Below are 20,350 nucleotides of genomic sequence, written 5' to 3'. Positions count from 1 at the left end.
AGAACACACTGTTCAAAGGTGTACTCACCCTTTATTTGCCTCTGGAAACATTGTGGAAGATTTTTTCAAAAAGTCTGATGCTGAAGTAAAGATAGAGAAAAAACACACTTTTTAAAGTGTGACAAATAAGTTCCAAAGTAGAAAAAAAACAAACCCAGCTGTGAGAAATTCAAAAATACTCAAAATAAGCCGGTTGGTTTAAAAAGTTTAAAGTCTTTTCTTGAGTTCTTCTGGTTTGGATTTCCTGTTAAAGTCCGTACTTCTTCTTTTCGTGTGTGTAAAGAGAAGTCACAGTTCCCGGCTCTATTATAGACCCAGAATCCCCCCTCCCATCTGGCACCACTCCTCCTCTGCTTAAAGTGACGCATGAGGCTGCTGTATTCTCATTGGCTGCTCAGACACACCTTCACATAACTGAACGCAACCAAGAAGGGGAAATATACCCTCTGATCGACCACCCCTCCCATTACACCCCCCTTTCACATCAGTGCGTAGTACAGGAAATAACATCCGCTTTTGTTGATCAATTGCTCAGTTATTTTCACAGATGGAGATCAATGCACTTAGCCCTACTCAGGTTGTTTGGAAACATTTTGTTTATCACGTGTCTGGCTCTGACCTGTCAATCAGGGACTGACGGGGGTTTGGAAACATACACGTCATACCACAGGCTCTCATGTAAACAAATGTATGTCAACAGCAGTAACTAAGAACCACAGTATTTCTGCTAGTTGCAATTTATACAAATTGATGGAGGATTGATTTACAGTGAACAGGGGGTTATGAAAATTATAATCCAGACAGGGTGAGCTAGACCCCAATGAGATACTTCGGGGTGCTTCCATAGCAATGGAGTCTCATCAGCCTACTCTGGGGACACATTTAACAAACTGAACATTTCTGTTGATGGTGTATTTAGACAAGGTGAATGGACCATATTCCCACATTGGCCTTCTTCTTCTGATGTCACGCTCAGTGTTGGAAACTCGTATATTGTTATCGCATGTTACAACTATGTGCCAGATCTTAAGTCCTATAAAACTGGATTACCTGACACACTTTGATTGATTTGCAGCTCCCTGATTGATAAGCAGCCATAAAGACAATAGATAGTGAAAATTAGGAGAGACATCCGGCCATGTTTGGAGTTATCAAAACATATTTGATAGCCCATTAGCGAACATCAGGCCACAGCTATCGTTAGCATTTGAAAATCACAGATATGATGAGAAATGAGAAATGTTTGCACAAGTAACTACCACTTTGGAAGTGCTTTGCATGTGTTGGTGTCTTTTTCAGAAGTTAGTGTTATGGTTTAATGAGTGACCCTGTTAAATGGCGACTCTTAGCCTGTTACTACTACAACCACCAAGCGGCAACCTCCGGTCTAAAAATATGAGTCCTATGCAGAAGTGTTAAAAACTGCAGTTCATAGAGGATCCGCTTGAGATGGCTCCGAAAGTACCGGAAACCACATACACACCAATTCAAAAAAGACGATATTTACAGCAGAAATAAACATGTTTACAGCCTGGTACAAAAGATGAGTGTAGTCTGGATAGCTCATTTCTCGATTGGCACAAACTGTACGGGGGTGAATTTTTTTCTAACACGACGGTTCAGACGATATTAAGATTGCGAGTATTTGCCCAAATAAGGACATGACTGACTTGAATCCCAGACGGGAACACATAGCTGTTGGCTAGGAGGCTCAAACTCCGCCTCTTTATGTCACTCTATGCCTGATTGACTTCCGCATTTCCAATATGGCTGCTGCCGTCGATTGGCTTCAAAACAGTGCTTCAGAAACAGATGGGTGACGTCACGGATACTGCGTCCATTATTTATACAGTCTATGCTACAACCACACAAGTATTTGACTGAAAGTCGTTAGAAAACAGGGTAACTCCTTAAACCGCAACACCGGTGGTCTCACCTTCATCTTCATAAGCCTCAATTTGGTAGCCGGAAGAGAAATATAACTTATGTACTTTGAACAAACTTAATCAACGGCAGATTAATTTGCCAAGATTCAGACAAAAAGGATTGACAAGAATAAAAGGAACTAGACTGGGGCTTTATCCCAATGTTGAATGTAAGAACCCTGAACAGTGCTTAAATGTCATGTCATTGGCTAGCTAACACATCATGAACATTAGCGCTTCGAGAGTTATCGCTCAAATAATAAATTTTCTGGGAAAATGATTCTCATTTCATGTCATATCTGTGATTTTCTTTAATGTGATTGTTAACAAAGGAAGGAATGTTAGCTGAGTTCTGGTGTTCTGATGTCAGATATGGTTTTTAACTTCAACCATGGCCCGATCTCTTTCTTGATTGTCACCATCTTTAAATCAGGGAGCAGTAAAATTAACCACAACCCGTCTGATAATAGAAGTTAATACGACTTATGAACTGGTACACAGTAAAATACATGATAGCATAATATGTGAGTTTCCCACCCTGACCATGAAGGTGGGAAAATGGTCCTTTGAACTTCATTGGGAGTATTTATGTTGACATATCTGTCTTTCAGCTATTGACACAACTTTAAACATAAGTCAGGCAAACGTCACAACTTTTAACACTGTTGCCAATATCACTACAACTCATGGTTCAAGTTACTCTATGGTAATGGGCAACTGAGGGATGCACTCACTAGCTCTGCTGCTGTTGTCTGGATTTTAGGACAATATCTAATATTAAAAATACTCTCCTTGTTTGTAACATGATAGATAGAGACGATTTATAATGCTAAAAGAAACTAACATTTTTGCCACAGTGTCAACAGGAAGAGGTGAAATGTGCGAGACTGCCTTCCACTGACTGGTTTTAAATGACGTAGGTGATCAGGTTGTACTTCTTTATTACAGAAACACAAGTACAGTATAATGCAAATCAAAGTGTGCCTATAGTAATGGTTCTCTGTGACTTCCTTGAATATTCACAGTGTCTATGCTTGTATTCCAGTCACTCTATATTGCTTCATTCATTTACAGCTTTAAAACAATATTTGTACAAGGACAACTTGTAATTATTACACCATAGGTTCTGTAAGCTTTTATGACATCCCATCCCCCACTAGTACATTATGTTTTGCTGCTGGTAATCTTTATGACACACCTTGGTTGGCATTCATGATTTGTAAATAAGGCAGATTACAACCCAACAAGTAATGAATAAACACTGCACTCTTTTGATCGGCACATTTATGGCTCCTTTTTGCACTCATGAGATGTGTTCACTAATCCTACACACACAAACACACAATCACGAGGGAGATCAGTCACCTGAACCTAATGTCCTGTAATCGATGTTCCTTAAATAATATGAAAGGAACGGTGTGTTCAACTGTGATGGATACACATTAAAGGTAGGGTGTTCAGAGTGTAACAGCAGACAACACAATCTAGAGCTACAAGGAAGTCAAAATGATTGGAAGCAGTTGAGCAGCAGAACAGTTTCTGTAATCAATGACTCACGGTGTGGAAATACTCCACTGCAAGAAGTGTTGTAAACAAAGTGTATCAAGTGTGAAAACACAGGAACTTTAATAATCATACTGTGTTTATTTCCTAAAATGTATGCAAAATGTTGCCACAATTAAAAAAAATGTATAAAATCAATTGGACTCTGAACATATTGTCTGAATTGATCCCATTAAAAAAGAAGATTTTTGAAGACTACAAAATTAGACTAAAAGTTTAAAAGACCAAACTTAATTAATAATACATTTTATTTATATAGCTCTTTTTCAAAAACTCAAAGACACTGTACAATTGTTAAAATCAATACAAGCAAAATGAACAAATAACAAATAACACAGATCAAACAAGGCAACACAACAGTACAATCACAAATGAAAAGCTAACTTAAAAAGGTGAGTTTTTAAGATTAATTATGCAACATTTGTCTACAATATAAAATAATTACCTTAAAAAAAATGTGCAATGTTCAATATCTCTCTAAAAACTGTAGAATCCAAGTGAAAAGGAACAACTTAAAGTATGACAATGTTAAAAACTGCAGCTGCTTTTTTGAAGTTTACTGTCAGGATTTATTATTATTATTATTATTATTATTATTATTATTATTATTATTATTATTATTATTATTGTTATTATTATTATCCTAATTACTATTTATACAATTATTTATATTGCTATTATTGTTATTATTATTATTATTATTATTATTATTATTATTATATTTTTTTGTGTTAATTATTACATTCTTAATATTATTATTATTTTGTATGTTTGTATTTACTTATCTTTAATTGTGTACTATTATTTATTCATTTATCTTTACTTTCGGACTGTGGACTAGGTGTTTTTAAAAAATCTTGTTTGTTTTTTTGTCTCTGAGTCTGATGGCTGCATTGTTGTTTTGTGATGTTGGCTGAGTCTAATAAAAATGTTAAAAAAAAAAGCAGCTGCGAGTAACCTTTCCAAACTCTCTATGTTACTGTTTCTCTTGGCAGTACATAAAAGCACCCAAATACATAACCCATAATGCACTTAAGTGACGCTTGTGTCCTTTCGTGGGAGTTGCATGATGCTCACTAGTTTTCGCTGGAGAGTAACATTAAAGAAACACAAACTTGCAAGTCCCTTCAGCGCTGGATAAAAGAGGAAAATCTGAATAAAAGGAAGATGATAGCAATGTTGGCCTGGCTCCTAAAGGGCACAAAGAGGACATGAACCAAAGCAGAGCTGGGTGATCTCATTATCTTTTATTCACTATAGCAATTTAAATCTAATGCTCATAATTTACTGACACTGGCCGCACGATACATATGCCAACCAGTGAATAAGGGGAGTACAGGCACTTGCTTTTTGCTGCTCAAAGCACAGGCTTTTCTGGAACATCTCATCTTCTGCTTTGTAGTTTCATAAGGGTTGCTAATATGCTGCCTTTAATCATGTGGAAACTTGTACCAAGCAGTAACAGAGGTTATTCTTAGTGTTCAAGACAGTCTTAGGAGGTCAGAGGCCTCATGTCGCCCCATGACGGGGTACATGGATGCTAAGCTAACTCAACAACATCCCAACACCATGCACGAAAAGGATCAGACTGACTTTGCTGACATTTCAGCCAGTCAACTAAAGATAAACTACTTTTATAGAAAAAACAAGAATGTTCTCCAGTGACAGTAACAACAACTTTCTTTGAATCCACATCAAAGCTGCAATGGATGAAGCACAAATTTAGGTATGACCATATGTTTAGGCTACAACATCTATTTCTGAGTAATTGAAGGTGCAAAATACCAAAGAGAATAGAATCAAATGTGTGCAAGAATAATGTGAGAAAATGAAGAACTATGAAGGCTTCATCTTGAGATTGTTTTGTCCACTGTTCCTCAGACAAGGAGGTGGGGCAGTACCAAGGACACCATGACCTCCAAAACAAACTGTGAAAAAGGATTTGTTCCTTTCAAGGTTTCAAGAGACTGTCATTTTCTCTTAATTCTATTCATATGAGTAGAATACTTATTTCATAACTGCTACAATTTGTGTGGTTTTTGGACTTTTTTGGGGGCCCCAAATTGGGTAGGCCATGACAGCACTCAAGCACTGTTGAAGAGTTTTCGCCATTTCTTAACATCCTCAGCAAAAAAGCTGGCACCTCACTTTGAAGATGGTTGGGCGTTCCATCATCCAGGGGTGAAGGAATCTTAACTAAAGCAGCAGGACCAAAAGCCTGAGTGAGAAAGGCTAAAGAACTCGCCAAGAAGGCAATACCAGAAGCCCAGAGTTCTGGTAAGTTCTAAGTTTTCCATGGGGCTTACCAGTATCAGGATTGGTCCATCCAATGATTTCCTGGATCAGGAGGCCATTGGGGAACTCGAATCAGAGTAGCCCAGATATTTACATAGCTCCATCTGGGGGGAATTCATTTTCCAGAAGACGTCTTTTGGCAATGCTAGATCTGGTTCTGCTGTAACCTTGTAAACATTGCTTATGTCACCACTTACAATTAGATGCCTCCAAACTACATGGATTGTGTTGCGAAATTATCATTGGCAATACATCAAAGTTTATCGTCATTCCAATCCTTCATATTGATTGGAAACACCATCCTTACCAAATGCTGAGTCATTTAGTACATCTAGTGCACCTGTTTATAAACAGGTACGTGTAATCAGTACAATGTTATATTTCTTTGCAGTCTCTGTTTTCAACATTTCCATGACTGTGTCTAGTATTTGTTTCAGGCTAAGTTCATCCACCGAGACAGAGGGCACACTGCCATGAGCTTGCACAAGAAGACAACATGTGTCAGTGTTGCGGAAATTCACACAGGCCACTGACAAAGATTTCATAACTCTCTGGCCTCTTTTTCAGGTCATGTGAAATCAAACTTATTAGCATAAGCGGTTTTACGTCATTGCATATGCTTGAGACTTTGTCCATCAATGGGCTTGTTTTTCATTTCTAAAACATCCAAATCTCCTGTCACTCGTCACTCTTAATAAACAATAGTTAATTATAGAAAAAATAAATGTGTTTGCATGGCCTATGCTTTATAACTTCTATATATACAACAGTGCATGCTAGGTGTACTACATTGGTATGTTGGTACAACGACAGATGTACTAAAGGACTAAGTTTGATAATGTTGGCTACTAGCTTAGCCTGACGTTGTGCCTAAAAAGTGTTTCTTTCAGAACATCCTCAGAACAACAACAATTCTTATTTGTTTTTGTCCTGTACTTCTGGTGCTTTGCCAACTGAAAAGAGACACCTCAAAACAAGGAGGGGCCTCATATTTGTCTTTTCCTGAGCCCTCCAAGTTGCTAAACAGACAGTGCTCAATATGAAAGTTCACATAAGCTAAGTATCGACCTGTGTCTGGGTTTAATTTTGTAGGATCACAGAGGTCAACACAGACCTAAGACCACCAAAAGTTAAACAGCAGCCAAAACACGGAGGCACCACAACACGCAGCCTGATGCCCTTTGACCTTGACATGTTGTTTGGCATTGACACATGAGAGCAGTCGTCAGCCTCTGTGTGTATTATGATTTTCTATTAAGTCAACAACCTTGCTGTTTGGGTTTCGGCAATATCTCTTGTTGCCCCAAAGGCGGATTGTTAACTATGTCTGATAACGTGGTAGGACTGACCTGTTGACCTCTTCGCTTCCCTCCCCCTCGGTTAAAGCCAACACGCCTTGGGCTCAGCCAATGAGAGCAGGCCATTTGACAGCACCACAGTGGTTCAGAGTAACCTGCTTACCTGTTCCCCAGATTTTGAAGCCAAATGGAAATGTCAATAAACATGTTCCACTAAATTCTTCTAACAGAGAGCCTGAGAGTAACAGGGATGGAGCACTCACATGGTTGCAGTCACATTATTGCTGTTAGGCAGCTGACAGGTTTTTGGTACTGAGCACAACTTTGTTCATGTTTTTTCTCTCACTTGCTTGAAACCATATCAAAGTTAAATTTCACATGAATTTGGAAACAGTTGGAAAAAGCCCCAATTACTGATCCCAAGTTAATGTCCTTCTAAACCACAGACCCCTGCAGTAGCTAATGCACACTTTTGTGTCCTGCATGCCTTTTTGTTATCAGAGGTCATTAAGGTAGTTGTCTAATGACATGAAACATGACTTCTATAAACATGATGATGAAGTCCCACAGAAACCTGTCATTCTCAGAGTTTGCCATCTTCTATGCAAGTCTGATTTTGTACAAACATTGGTCAAGCATAAAATGAGATGTCAGCCGTCCCTGCAGAGAAGACAAACTGCTCTATAATGTCACACTTCCTGACATGCATTCCTCAACAATCACCAGCCATGCTTGATGCCATTTGCACTGTCAACAGAGCTTACACGAATTGATACTTCTCACGCTGTGAAGTTCTGACTCAAAACCATGGGTTTTTGAGAAGAGACAACTTATTCTAGTCCTCTTGATTCCACTAAAACTTCACGAGACAGCTTTTCAGATGGAGATTACATCTTGTCACATGTTTTCTGGAGGGTCCTGCCCCTGAACTTGCAGTCGTAAAATATTTCAGATAACTTTGTATCAGTGACAAAATTGTTTGTAGAATCTGCTCTAAAAATGCACATACAAATGACTGATTAAAGATCTCTATTGGTTCTTATTGTACCTTATACAGCCTCCCATTCATTATGCTTCTTTTTAGCAAGAGAAGAAAATAGTACATGTTGCATACTTTGATTGAGACAGGAACCTTTTTTCTTCAATTGATTATTTCATTTTCAGAGATACAAAAATTGCAAGAGGAGTATCCCAAGGCTCAATTCTCAGGCCATTGGTTTTCTTGCTGTTCACGCACATTTTACACACTGTAGTATGTCTTTTAACTGTTTTCAAACACTCGTAAGCCTTGTGGACAAAACAAACCTGCATCTGGACATACATTTTCAGATTTATTTCAGGTAATTTTAGGTCATAAGAAAGAATTGAACAGTTCATATTTTGTTTTTTGTTGGTGTCATGACTCCTAAACCAGTGGGACGCCTGATCCAAATATAAAGACACAATCCAGTTTGAAGGAGGGCATGTTTCCGCAGCTAGTTTAAATTGAGCCGACAAAAAAACCTTGCTTAGGAACTTACCGGTGAAGCATTAAATGTCTGAGCCCCAGATTACATCAGCAGGACAATTCAAGAACCCTGATCAAGATGATGTGGAACTATTATTTTATTGCTGTACTTCTTTGTGTGTTCAGAAAGTGTTGCTTTCTTCCCCTTAATGCTCTTCTACTGACTGCTTTTTATTTGCCTTCCTCTAAAAGAAAACTCCCATAATTTCTTCAACCAACAAATTGTGGATGATTTCTAAACAATTTTGGCTGCCTGAACTTCAGATGAGTAATTTGGCCTTCTGGGTGTGAGGTGACATTAAAGTTTCAACCAGACCAAAAAGTTTCTGTTTCCAAACTCTATTCCTGTCCCTCTGCCTCTGTGTGTGTGTTGTACGTTCTTATCTTTGCCCAGCATGTTATTCTTCGTGTTTGCTTTTTAAGTTGGGATGAAAAAAACCCAACATAAAACATGGTGTACATCTGAGGTTGTGCAAATATTTTTTTAGATGTTTGAAGTCCCAGAGGAGACGTGAATCGACCTCTCACCTGGCCTCTATATTGTCCTGATTCAGAATGAGCTGTCCTGCTCCCCTTGTCTGACAAGCAAACATACACAGTCCCCTACCTAACCTACTTATATCAAATATCGATCGCATGGGTTTAAAGGAAGGAGTTGACCCACAAAAGCCTGATCCCACTTCCAAAATAATGAACCAAACTGGGTTTTGTATGGGGCAGTAAAGGTTTTTGGTAAATATGTACATTCAAAGTGACGCAAGAAAATGTTCCCCAAACACAACCTTTGTATATCTCCTCATTGCACTCTGTCTTCCTTTTTAAAAAACGAGAGGTCATGTTGCCCTGTTAAAAACAACATGACTGTCTTACCTCTTAAGCATCAGACCTTCACATCTGAGTTTAACAGGTGTCACAAAAGGAAATGGCTTGTTCCATAAGTTTGCTAACTGGATGCATGGACTATATAAAACATGGATATAGTCTTAGTGACATCACCCATTGGTTTTTGAAGCATAGTTCTGAAGCCCAACGATGGTGGTCGCCAATATGCTGGTCCAACTTAGCTTTAATTATATCTAGCAATAGATATAGAGGCATTTGCCTCCTAGCAAAGAACAAAATGTGTTTGCCTGTCAGTCAAATCACGCCTATAATCATGCCTGAATATGCAAAACTTGTAGCATTAATATCTTTCAAACAAACAAGCTATACATTGTGTAAAACTAGAGTAATGGTGTATTCAGACCAAGATCGTTTTTTGTTCAATCCATAGTGTTTATTTCTGCTGTCTTAATAGGCATTTTAAGTGGGGGATAATGTATGGTTAGCTTGTAGTTATGGATAAAATAATCCAGACAGGGTGAGACAAGGTCCCGACATGAAGTGGAGTGGTCTTGTGATGCAAAACTATGTGGTTCTCATGACCACATTGGCCTCATTGGCGTAGAGTCACTGCAGAAATATAAACCAGGGTTAAGTCGGTCCCCCAGTCGGGCCACCACTGTATGAAAAGTCTAGATCCTTGTAACAGTTGGCAGGGTTAAACAAGGCAAAGCATTTGGTTTTCGATGATGTTTTGGTTATTGCTCCCTTAATTTTGTTGATATATGTATGGATGGATATATACTGTTCCCATAGATGACTCAAAGACATCAAAATTGTCTTCCTGAGCGATACAACTAAATATATCCTTTAATAACACTAACACTTTTAACACATTTGACATGAGTTCAATCACTCTCATTGTCAATCTAGCAGAAAAACCAATGTTACATAAAAATGACACATTAACCTTTAATCAGCACTATTAGTTAAGACAAGTGTTGTACATTTATGGTGAGTGCCAAATACTGTCAGTATGTGACAAACATATTTGAAGGACACATTCCTCTTACACTGTTACATGAACAGCAACAATCAAAGGTTCCATTCACTCGTGCTCTTGGCAGAATCATAAAGGTAGTCTCGGATTTTATGACATGCTTGTGTGCTGTGAAGATACTTACAGTATCTCTCTATGCGGTTACATCTTTGTCAAAAAACTTGATTTTTTTTTCTTCAAAATTTAGGGATCATCTAAAGGTTTCAGGGGGACTTTAAAGGTACCTTATAAAAAAGGAGGAGTGGAATAATTTTGCTTTTCTTTAATAACTCTACAAGCTTTAAAAAAATATGTAGTTAAAACAGAAAAGAACGCAACTAAAACATGCAGAAAAAACACATCTCTTGCAGTTGTTGTTAAAACTTTGAGTCATAATTTAGCTCTTCTTTCGAGCAGCCTTTTTTGTGGATATTTCCAAAAGTGAGGCAAATGGTTTTACGTAACCTGCAGACAGCTTATCTCAATACAGATAACACTGGGAAAACAACCATGTGACCAACGGCTGCATAGAAGTCAAAGGTTGGGTTTTAACATTGGCAGTGACAATGACATGCAGAATCAAATAATCCTCAGAGGAATACAGAATTTTTTGTCTTTTGGGAGTCTAAATCCCTCACAAGTACATAAATGGATTTCAGCACATCTGTAGTATAGGTGCTAGATTTCAGGCTGTATCAGAGTAGCATTTCACATGCATGTATGCAGCTGTATAGGTCTGCATCAGTGGAACATTGTGGCTGCATGTGAAAACAGAATCATGCGGTCTCAATTCAAGGACTCTTGAAACATTAAACACTGAACTCAGTGGAGGATACGGTGGGAAACTGCACCAGTTAAATAAACACCAGGAACTTCATGTTACAATTAAGTTCTAATGTATTGAATTTTTTTTAATCACATGGGTTTCTCAGACGAGCATGATTAGATAATCTATTTTAGCATTCTGAAAGTCTAAAAATCTAGCATGGAAAGAGTCAACAGTTAGGGTGAAGGGGGCTCCAGGTTAAAAGGTTTTCAAAGCTAGCAACACTTTTGTGTCAAGATTCAAATGTTATATCTGGAAACTGCATGAAACGACTTAATCCACAGTGTGCCGAAATGACTGATGACCCACTGCTAATGTGGGCGTTGAGGGACACAAACGGTCATTTGTGTGGTCAGTTAGTTATGTTATGCAACAGATGACCATCATGACCTGTCCATCTACTCGGGTCTGTGTGACTAATCTGGTCCAATAATGTTGATTTCAGCAATAAGTAATGTAGGTTACAGGGTGTACGAGAGCGGACAAGCGACATCATGACCAACCAACCCCACAACTTTATGAGAAAATCAGGGCCACAACCTGATGTCTACAGAATTTGAACTTGAAATTCAGGCTATAATAATGACACTATTTCACATAAATGTTTAGCATGAAGTTCTGTTACTTTTAAACCATAAGGTCAAAGATCATTTGTCATAATCATGTTCTAAGAAAACACTTTTCTGGCCTTTATAACTGTGCCACTCTTGTGGACTGAAGTTAGGAAGTGCTGGAGTTACAATCTTCCAATTTGGAAAAACATCCAATTGGTTAAAGTCTGTAGTCAAATGTACATATTTATAAATCATCAACATCATGCATTAGTTTTTACAGTTGTTAGTTAATAGTTTGAGCATACTGATATAAATCTATGTCATCTGCGTAGAAGTTAGTGTGATACAAAGTCCTCTATAGTAGGTAAACCTAAGAGGACCCAGACTGGATCCCAGGGGAACTCCGTATTGTGAGTTGTTCATATCTCTAGCTATCTGAGGAACAGAAAAGACAGGTGAATTAGTCAAAGGATAACATTATTGACAGTTTGATGCACTGATATATAACTAAGTCATCTGCATAGACTTACATACTTTAAGTGCCAAAATTCTTCCTATAAAAAAAGAACTAAAGAGGACCCAAAGTTGATCCCTGAGGAATTCCACACCACATTGTGAGTAGCTATATTCTTAGATTTTCTAAAGACTAAAGCTTCAGGTAAAGTTTTTAAAGGTCATGGTAGTCTTTCAAATACTAACATTTGACAACAACCTTGACCTTCTTCTACTGAACCTGAATTGTGGTTCTTCAGCTGGAATACTTTGCTACTTATGATAATCTCTGGGGTCTATTCTTGGTCCTCTTTAGTTTACTTTCGTTGCAACAGACTTTGTATCACTTGTAGCATACAGTTTTAAGCAGATGAAATAGTTTTATATCAGCAAACTTACACTACTCACCTTCCTTAGCTAAAGGAATGAGCTATAACAATATCCAATGGAGTTCCCCTTGGATCTAATCTAGGTCCTCTTTAGCTATTTTTTTAGCGTGAAAGACTTTGTATTACACTTATGTACCAACAATTTGTAGTTGTATGAAGATGACATAGTTTTGTATTAGTATGCTCAAACTCTTAACCTAACCATCATAACTGAATAACTGCTTTTGATACTATTTGTGCACAGGAAATAATTGAAAGACTATTTGTCTGACCTTGGACCTAGTCACAAGAAAACTAAAGAAAAGAGGTAATAGCAATACCCCATAGAATTATGCAGTCCTCTCCATTTCACGTTCTTTGTGAAAGACTTGGTATAATCATAAAAAGACATTGTGTCTTAGACTACAAATGCTTGCAAGGAACATCTGCAAAAATGTCTCTTATAACCCTTTCAAATGCATGCACTTCATTAGATAACAAGCAAAAGTGTTTACAAACACTTCTGTAACTGGAGGGAAAAAAATCTCTGAAACTCCATAAAAAGGTAGATATGAGCATGACATGAGATAGTTTTCAAAACTTTGACCTTTACAACACGTTTTATCTTTAGAGTGTATAGTCTCACAGGAAGAGCAGCTGGTTTGAGGCTTCATGGCATCCTGTCACACAAGGATTTAGCAGCAGTGCAAATGCATTTTCTTGCAGTTATATGAGCGGCACGAAGATGATCAGAGTGAAGGAAATGAAGAAAGTCAGAGAAGCCAGATGTAATATATTACCAGACAGAGACAAAACGTAATCCCCCTTTTTTTCTGACAGTGTTTAAGTTTATGCTGACTCAGGGAAGCTCAGATTTGGTTGTCCTCGTTGTGAGAACTTGTCTGAGCCTCGAGGAGAAGAAATTAGATGAGCTATTTGAGGACCGCCGTGCTGCAGCGCATTAGACAAAATAAATTGAGAAGGACGAATCCCATGTGCATTTCTTCGTTTTATTCAGATTAACTGTTTCCTCTTGATGTCTGCGTATTGAAGCTGTTTTTTCTTCTGCTGATTGTATTTTCTGGACAATGTTTAAAAAACACAACATTTGTGTCACATTCATTCCTATTTGATATTGTGTTCTTTGTTTTGGCCCATGTAACCAGTGAACTTCTGATTGTTGACCACTGTTTAGTCAGTAAGGGATGAATTAGAGTGGACAAGTGGTTATGCTGATTAGAATCCCAACATTATGAGCAGGACCCCATCATAATGCAGAGGGGCCTTGTTTCACTCTGAAGGTGTTCAGATTTGCATAAACCACCTGATCGCTATATATTATCCCAGTAAATACCTAGCCAAGGCATAAACAATTGATACAAAATATTAACATATGATTTTATTGATTCAACAAGGATTTATTTAAGACCAGCCTGAGATGGAAACTAACTCTTTTTGCTAAAATGTTTGCCAATGTAGAATGCTAATGGAGACTAACGCTCTAACATTCTCTCAAAGCTTTGCATGATTAGGGCCACGGCTGACTTGTCTGACAGGCGGGCACTAAGTAGCTGTTGGCGAGGAGGATATAGGTCCGCCCTAACTCCACCTCTTTGCCCAAAAGCTTGGTCGACTGAAAGTTGGGGTGAGTCAGCATTTCAAATATGGCGCCCAAGATTGATAAGCCTCAAAACTCTGCTTTAAAAACAAATAAGTGATATCACTGAGACTATTTCCATGTTGTATACGGTCTGTGAGATGGCTGGATGGCTGGATGGATGAATAGTTGAATGGATGGATGAATGAATAGATGGTTGGATGGATGGATACATGATAGATGGATGAATGGGTGTATGATTCAATGAAAGGATGAATGGATGGATGGCTGGCTGAATGAATGGATGGATGGATGGATGGACGGACGGACGGATGGATAAATGGTTGGTTGGATGGATTGATGGATGAATGGGTGTATGATTCGATGAAAGGATGATGGATGGCTGGCTGGCTGAATGGATGGATGGATGAATGGTTTGATGGATGGATGGTTGAATGAATGGATGGATGGATGAATTAATGGCAGGATGAATTAATGGTTGGATGGATAGATGGTTGGATGAATAGATGGATGCATGGATGAATGAATGATTGGATGGTTGAATGAATAGGTAGATTGATGGACTGATGGATGGATCAATGGATGTTTGGATTAATGGATAGTTTAACAGATGGATGATTGGTTGGATGGATTAATGGAAGGATGGATGGATGGATTGATGACTGAATGGATGGATATAGGGATGGATGGATGGATGCATGGATGAATTAATGAATAAATGGATGGATAGAGGGGCTCTGAACTTTCAGTCTTGTACACATTGTCATATGGCTAGGCTGAAATTTGGTTACTGCAAAGGTCACAACAAATGATTCTCATCACGTTCATATTCAACATTTCATTCAGCGAGGTCAGTGAGTGCCCCCTGTAACATTTACTGTAAGTAAGTAGATCACGTCACATGAACTGAAATTAGGTTTCCAGTCTGGTGATCGAAGCTATAATTTGTCTTCAAAGTGATAATCTTAATTCAGTAACAAAAAAACACATGATCCACTTCAAAGACATACTAACCTCCCATGATTGGAAATAAAGGAGGCTCATTGATTCCAAAAGATAGCAGTTACTTATTTTGACTTTAACTTAAGTTGTAAGAATATCTTCTTTGAAAGAAGAGAAGAGGTTCTACTATGATAATATAACGCTGACTATTTTCACAATTCCTCAAGCAGTGATTTCATTTACTTACTTTAGTTTATATTAAAAAAATAAGATCAAGACCAAAACACACTTTCTTTGCAGTTCTCTGATGTGTCCCCATATTGTGCACTGATCAGAGAAGTGGAATCCTTCACTGGTAAAGCCTTGTTGTAGAGCAGTGGTGACCTCTTGAGGCTGCTCTTGTGGATTAAGCTTTGAAACACCCTATCAGTGTAAGTTCAAATGAATGGAACTGGAGCAAAGCAGGAGGACTGTTACATTCTTTCATTCTTATTAAATAACCATTCATCTGTGTGAATCCCTCTCCCTCACTCTGTCCTTGTGGTGATCAGCTAATTCTGGGCGTTTACTCTTCCAAGCACTAAACCAACCAGATTTAGCCTCAACGTCTAACCAACCAATCATCCGGTTTGTAACTCTGAGGAATGACTGTGTGTGTGTGTGTGTGTGTGTGTGTGTGTGTGTGTGTGTGTGTGTGTGTGTGTGTGTGTGTGTGTGTGTGTGTGTGTAATTAACCACCAACCACTAGATGGAGTAAAAGAAGCATTGTGCAACCTGGCCTTGACAACTATATAATCATGGTCTTAAATTAAAGATCTTTACACTTCAAACATGATTTATTGGGTGTGGTGTGTGTCATTTATGCAAATCATCAATTTCATGTATTTCTCCAAAACTTTGAATGTCTCTTGGTTACTTTATGAGACTCAGTTCAGTGTCTTCAAGAGGAGCCAGGAATATTGAGATTCTCAAAAGTAAATTAAAGACCTATCTATTAAGTCTGGCTTTTATGTAGGCTTTCTTCTATAACTTCTTTTAATTCATAATTTTATATTTACTGTTTTTCTATTTTGACTCTTCAATTTGTATTATCTGATTACAATTTTATTGCAACTTTATTGCTGTTATTTATCTTAGACTTTTATCTTTAACTTTTTATTGTCTTAACTTGTCATGTTTTCTCTTTTATTGACCGATTTCTTAACTATTTCCCTTTGTTGTTTATATACATTTTATTGTAATTGGTGTGCATTAGTCTCTACTTCTAAATCCAGTTTTGCTGTATGATTAGTCATTATATATTAGATTTGTATTTCTTTTCAATTACTGTAAAGCACTTCCAATTTCATTTAATTTGCATGAAAGGTGCTTAATACATAAAGCTTGATTGATTGATTGATTGACTGATTGATTGGTTGATTGATTGAAGAGCTACACAGCATTAAGTTTTTGATTATGATGTAAAAATAATAATCTTATAAAATTATTAACTTTATTTCTATAGCGCCTTTCAAAACAAATTACAAAGCACTTTACAAACAATTTTTAAAAAAGCAGTAGGCAGCAATTATCCAGCAGTAGTATTAAAACATGCATCAAAGCAATAAACCATAGAATCAATAAAAAGGAAGTCTAAAATTGTGAGTTTTTAAAAGTCCTCTGGCAGGTCATTCCGAAGCTTAGGGGCTCGATCACTTTTCGATTTTCTGTTTGAGCATGGAATAGTTGGTAATGACCTACTAGAGGATCTGAGGTTACATGAAGGCTCGTTGGGGGTCAGCAATAGTCTGGAGCTGACCCCCTACAAGCTTTAAAAGTCATAACCATCAATTCTTAAATGGACTGGGATCCAGTGAAGCGATTTTGAAATCGTTGTGATGTGTTGTCTCCTGCTGGACCTGGTCATGAGTCTGTTGTAGTTTATTGAGGTTGGTTAAAAAAGATCTTTAAATGTCTCTTCTTCTATGGTGGCTAAATTGCCAGGGCGATATTTGCTTCTTCTGCAGAATTTATTTGCAGAAATTGGATCTTGGACCAAAACTTTATCAGTGCACTCATGCTCTATAGCTCTGTTTGAAAATGTGTGTAAACTTCATACAGTTCTTGTGTTAAGCTAGTTTTTACAACACATCATAAGAGTTTTGTGATCTGTTAAGTGAGGGATGTTTGATAGAATTGTTCATATTTCTCCGTGTGTGTTTTGTTTGATGTTTTCCTGTTGCCTGCCATATCTGTGTGCACCTCAGTGTGGGTATCATGAGGTATAGGTGTTGACACCTTTGAATGCAAACTGAGATGTTTTTTTCACACCAACCATAGAGGAAGTCCTGTACATAGAGACCTGCAACTGATTTGTATGTGCCTGAGAGTGAAACAGAAAACAAAGAAGGAGGGCAACATGTGCAACGTGTGATGGAAACACAAACCTCACACCGGGCCAAAGAGACAGATCAACAAAGAGAGGGGTGGAAAAAGGAAGATGGAAGTGAAACAAGGAGGGAGCCTTCCGACTGGTCCGCATCACAACATCATGTGCGTCTTTCTCTCCTTCCTACATCCCTCCTCCTTCATTGTCACCTCTCTCCTCTTTATAAGTCATCACTTCTTTCTTCCCCTTTTCAATTTCTATTTGTCCTTTTATAGTTTGTCAACTTCCCTTTCTGCTTTCTCTGTCTGACTCTCTCTCTCTCTCTCTCTCTCTTTCTCTTTCTTCTCCCTCCTGCCTTGCCTTCCTCTCAGTGACCGCTGTGATGACCTTTGTGACACAGTTTTCCTAAAACTCTCCACACTCTGAAATCAGGGAGTCTCTTAGTTTCCGTCAGTGTAGCGAGGTCACATTCTGTCAGACATACTTGAAGAGGGTTAAATATGGTTCAGGGAAACATTGAGTAATGTATATTGAACCTTACATATTCAGCTGTATCTTTACGACTGACCTGTTTCAACAGATTTGTCTGCCCTTTGAAGACAAACAAGGATTTTGATTATTTCTTATTTAGGGCTCTCTGAAATCCTAGCAACCATTAACCCTCCTGTTATGTTAGTTTCTCTGGAACTGCAATAATGTTCCTGGGTCAATTTTTAACTCCATTACTGACCATTTAAATCAAGATTTAGTCCATTGGTGTTCTTTAATTCTCAAAGATAATGGTTCAATGAGGATAACTCACTTGTTTTTCATTAAAATTAATGTTAAAACTTTTTTTGATATACATTGAAAAGCACTAAATATAAACACAATAGTTTTACATGACATAGATTTTTTACTTTTTTTATTTTCCATTTTTATTTTTATTTTTTATGAAGTGATGTTGATAACTGAACACGACTCCTCTTCTGTCGCATGCTGCCCAGATTTTTATGCTGCATTTAGCTGGTTTGGAAGGCATATATTGCCCAAAATAGACTTTAAAAAGGGTCAATTTGACCCGCAACATAACAGGAGGGTTAAACACTAAAAACTGAGGTCATGTTGTTTGTAATGAGGAGTCCTTTTTAAAGGCCTGTGTCCACTTGTTGCGTTTTTTACTCTGGCAGTGCCCATGACTTAAATTTCAGAGCGCTTCTCTCCGGCTTACCAGACTAGTTGTCTTACAACTCCTCAGCTTCCCTTCGTAGAGATGATAATGTCATATTTGCTTTCACACTAGGAAATTTCACTTAAAAAAAAATGTAAAAACAATGAAAAGGAATCATGTTGCTGCCTTCACAGTAGACCTGGAAACTGTACCCTTGTACACAAATCTAGTTGTATGAGATTAGTCATTCATGGAAAGATCTTGGAGAGTATCATGTACTGGTACAAGAGTTGCGTCTGGATAATGCTTCTTTCAAAGCTTATTTCAGACTCAAAAAACAAACAGGTAACCAATTTAGTTCCTGTTTCCTGCAGTTGAGTTCCTAGGCTACAAGATCCACTAAAGGTTCTTGACCCTTGGGAATATTTTGCAGTGGAAACACAGCTTTTGTTTAGAGGCTTAAAACTGTTTTATAATAAAGATTCAAACTGGTATATCTTGGGTTATAAAAGGTCTATATATAGACAAAGAGTACAGAAAATGTTATATTTCTGTCATGGCATGTCAGATCTTTCAAACCTCCCTTTTCCTCGATAACAACAATATTGACGTGTTTGTTTTCTCTGGTCAGCAGCTTTGTGACTACAGGTGAAGCTCCCACCCAGGAAGCCGAGGATGACCCCGACCCTAGAGGAGCCAAACCCTTTCGAAATGGTCACCGAGAGGTAAACACACTCATATAACGTAGGCCCCCATTGATGCAGGGCCCCTTTTCTGCAGATGAAGGGAGCCCCAAACTCTGCAGGACAGGAGGGGGTGTTGAAGGGGAACAACACCCCCTGGCAGCTCGGAGGGGCCCCCACAGATTGATGTGCGTGTGAAACCCGCCGCGCCAAATATTGCGCAGTGCTTGGTTTATTGTGCGGCGCGTCCCAGCTGCAGATTCATGCGTCTGTGCCGTGGCTGGGGACTCCCATCTGAACATACGGTAAATTTCCCTCCAGTCAAAACAGAGTTAAAAGGCAAGCTTTGAATGGTGTCCCTGACAAGTTGGCCTTTACCTTCCTTAATAATAAAAGAACTCTATTAAGCTGCTCTTACTGAGAAACAGACGAACCCTTGAGGAAATTTGACCATATATTTTCCTGTACGGTATACATACACAGCCGGTATTAAAAACCTGCATGTCTATATAACAAAATAAACCTTTAACCTTAATAAAACTAATGTAACTGTGGCCTTGAAATAAAACACTCAATCTCACCTTCTTCATTAGAATTCTTATGACAAAATGAACTACCTAAAAGTATGCAACATTGTGCTGTAAGTTTGAAAATTTTCTGCAACTACCAGTGAAGTTCTGTTTTTCACACTCGGCATATCACACAGATGGTAAAAGACATCCTAGGGCTAGCGGTCTAAGCACACCCCATGTACAGAGGCTATAGTCCTCATCGCAGAGGTCGCAGGTAAGACTACCAGCCTCAACCATTTGCTGCATGTCTTCCCCCACTCTCTGCTCCCCACCTTTCCTGTCTCTCTTCAGATGTGCTATCAATAAATGCAAAAATGCAACAAACAAA

At 38.2% G+C, this 20,350-nt stretch overlaps 1 protein-coding gene across 2 annotated transcripts in view; it reads right to left on the bottom strand.

The window, feature by feature from the left end:
* Positions 1-20,350, bottom strand: part of pnp5a (purine nucleoside phosphorylase 5a) — a 50,431-nt gene that overhangs the window by 3,794 nt on the left and 26,287 nt on the right. The window contains exon 1 of one of the 2 annotated variants that reach the window (XM_034676213.1): positions 29-279. The exons of the other annotated variant lie outside the window; for it this stretch is intronic. Coding sequence (XP_034532104.1) covers positions 29-51 — 23 coding nt within the window. The 5' untranslated portion in view covers positions 52-279. Of the gene's footprint in view, positions 1-28; positions 280-20,350 lie in introns of those variants that run through there. 2 annotated transcript variants of the gene reach the window in all.

Source organism: Notolabrus celidotus, chromosome 23 (genome assembly GCF_009762535.1).
Source record: "Notolabrus celidotus isolate fNotCel1 chromosome 23, fNotCel1.pri, whole genome shotgun sequence".
NCBI lineage: Eukaryota > Metazoa > Chordata > Actinopteri > Labriformes > Labridae > Notolabrus > Notolabrus celidotus.
This window is presented reverse-complemented; position numbering and strand designations above follow the sequence as displayed.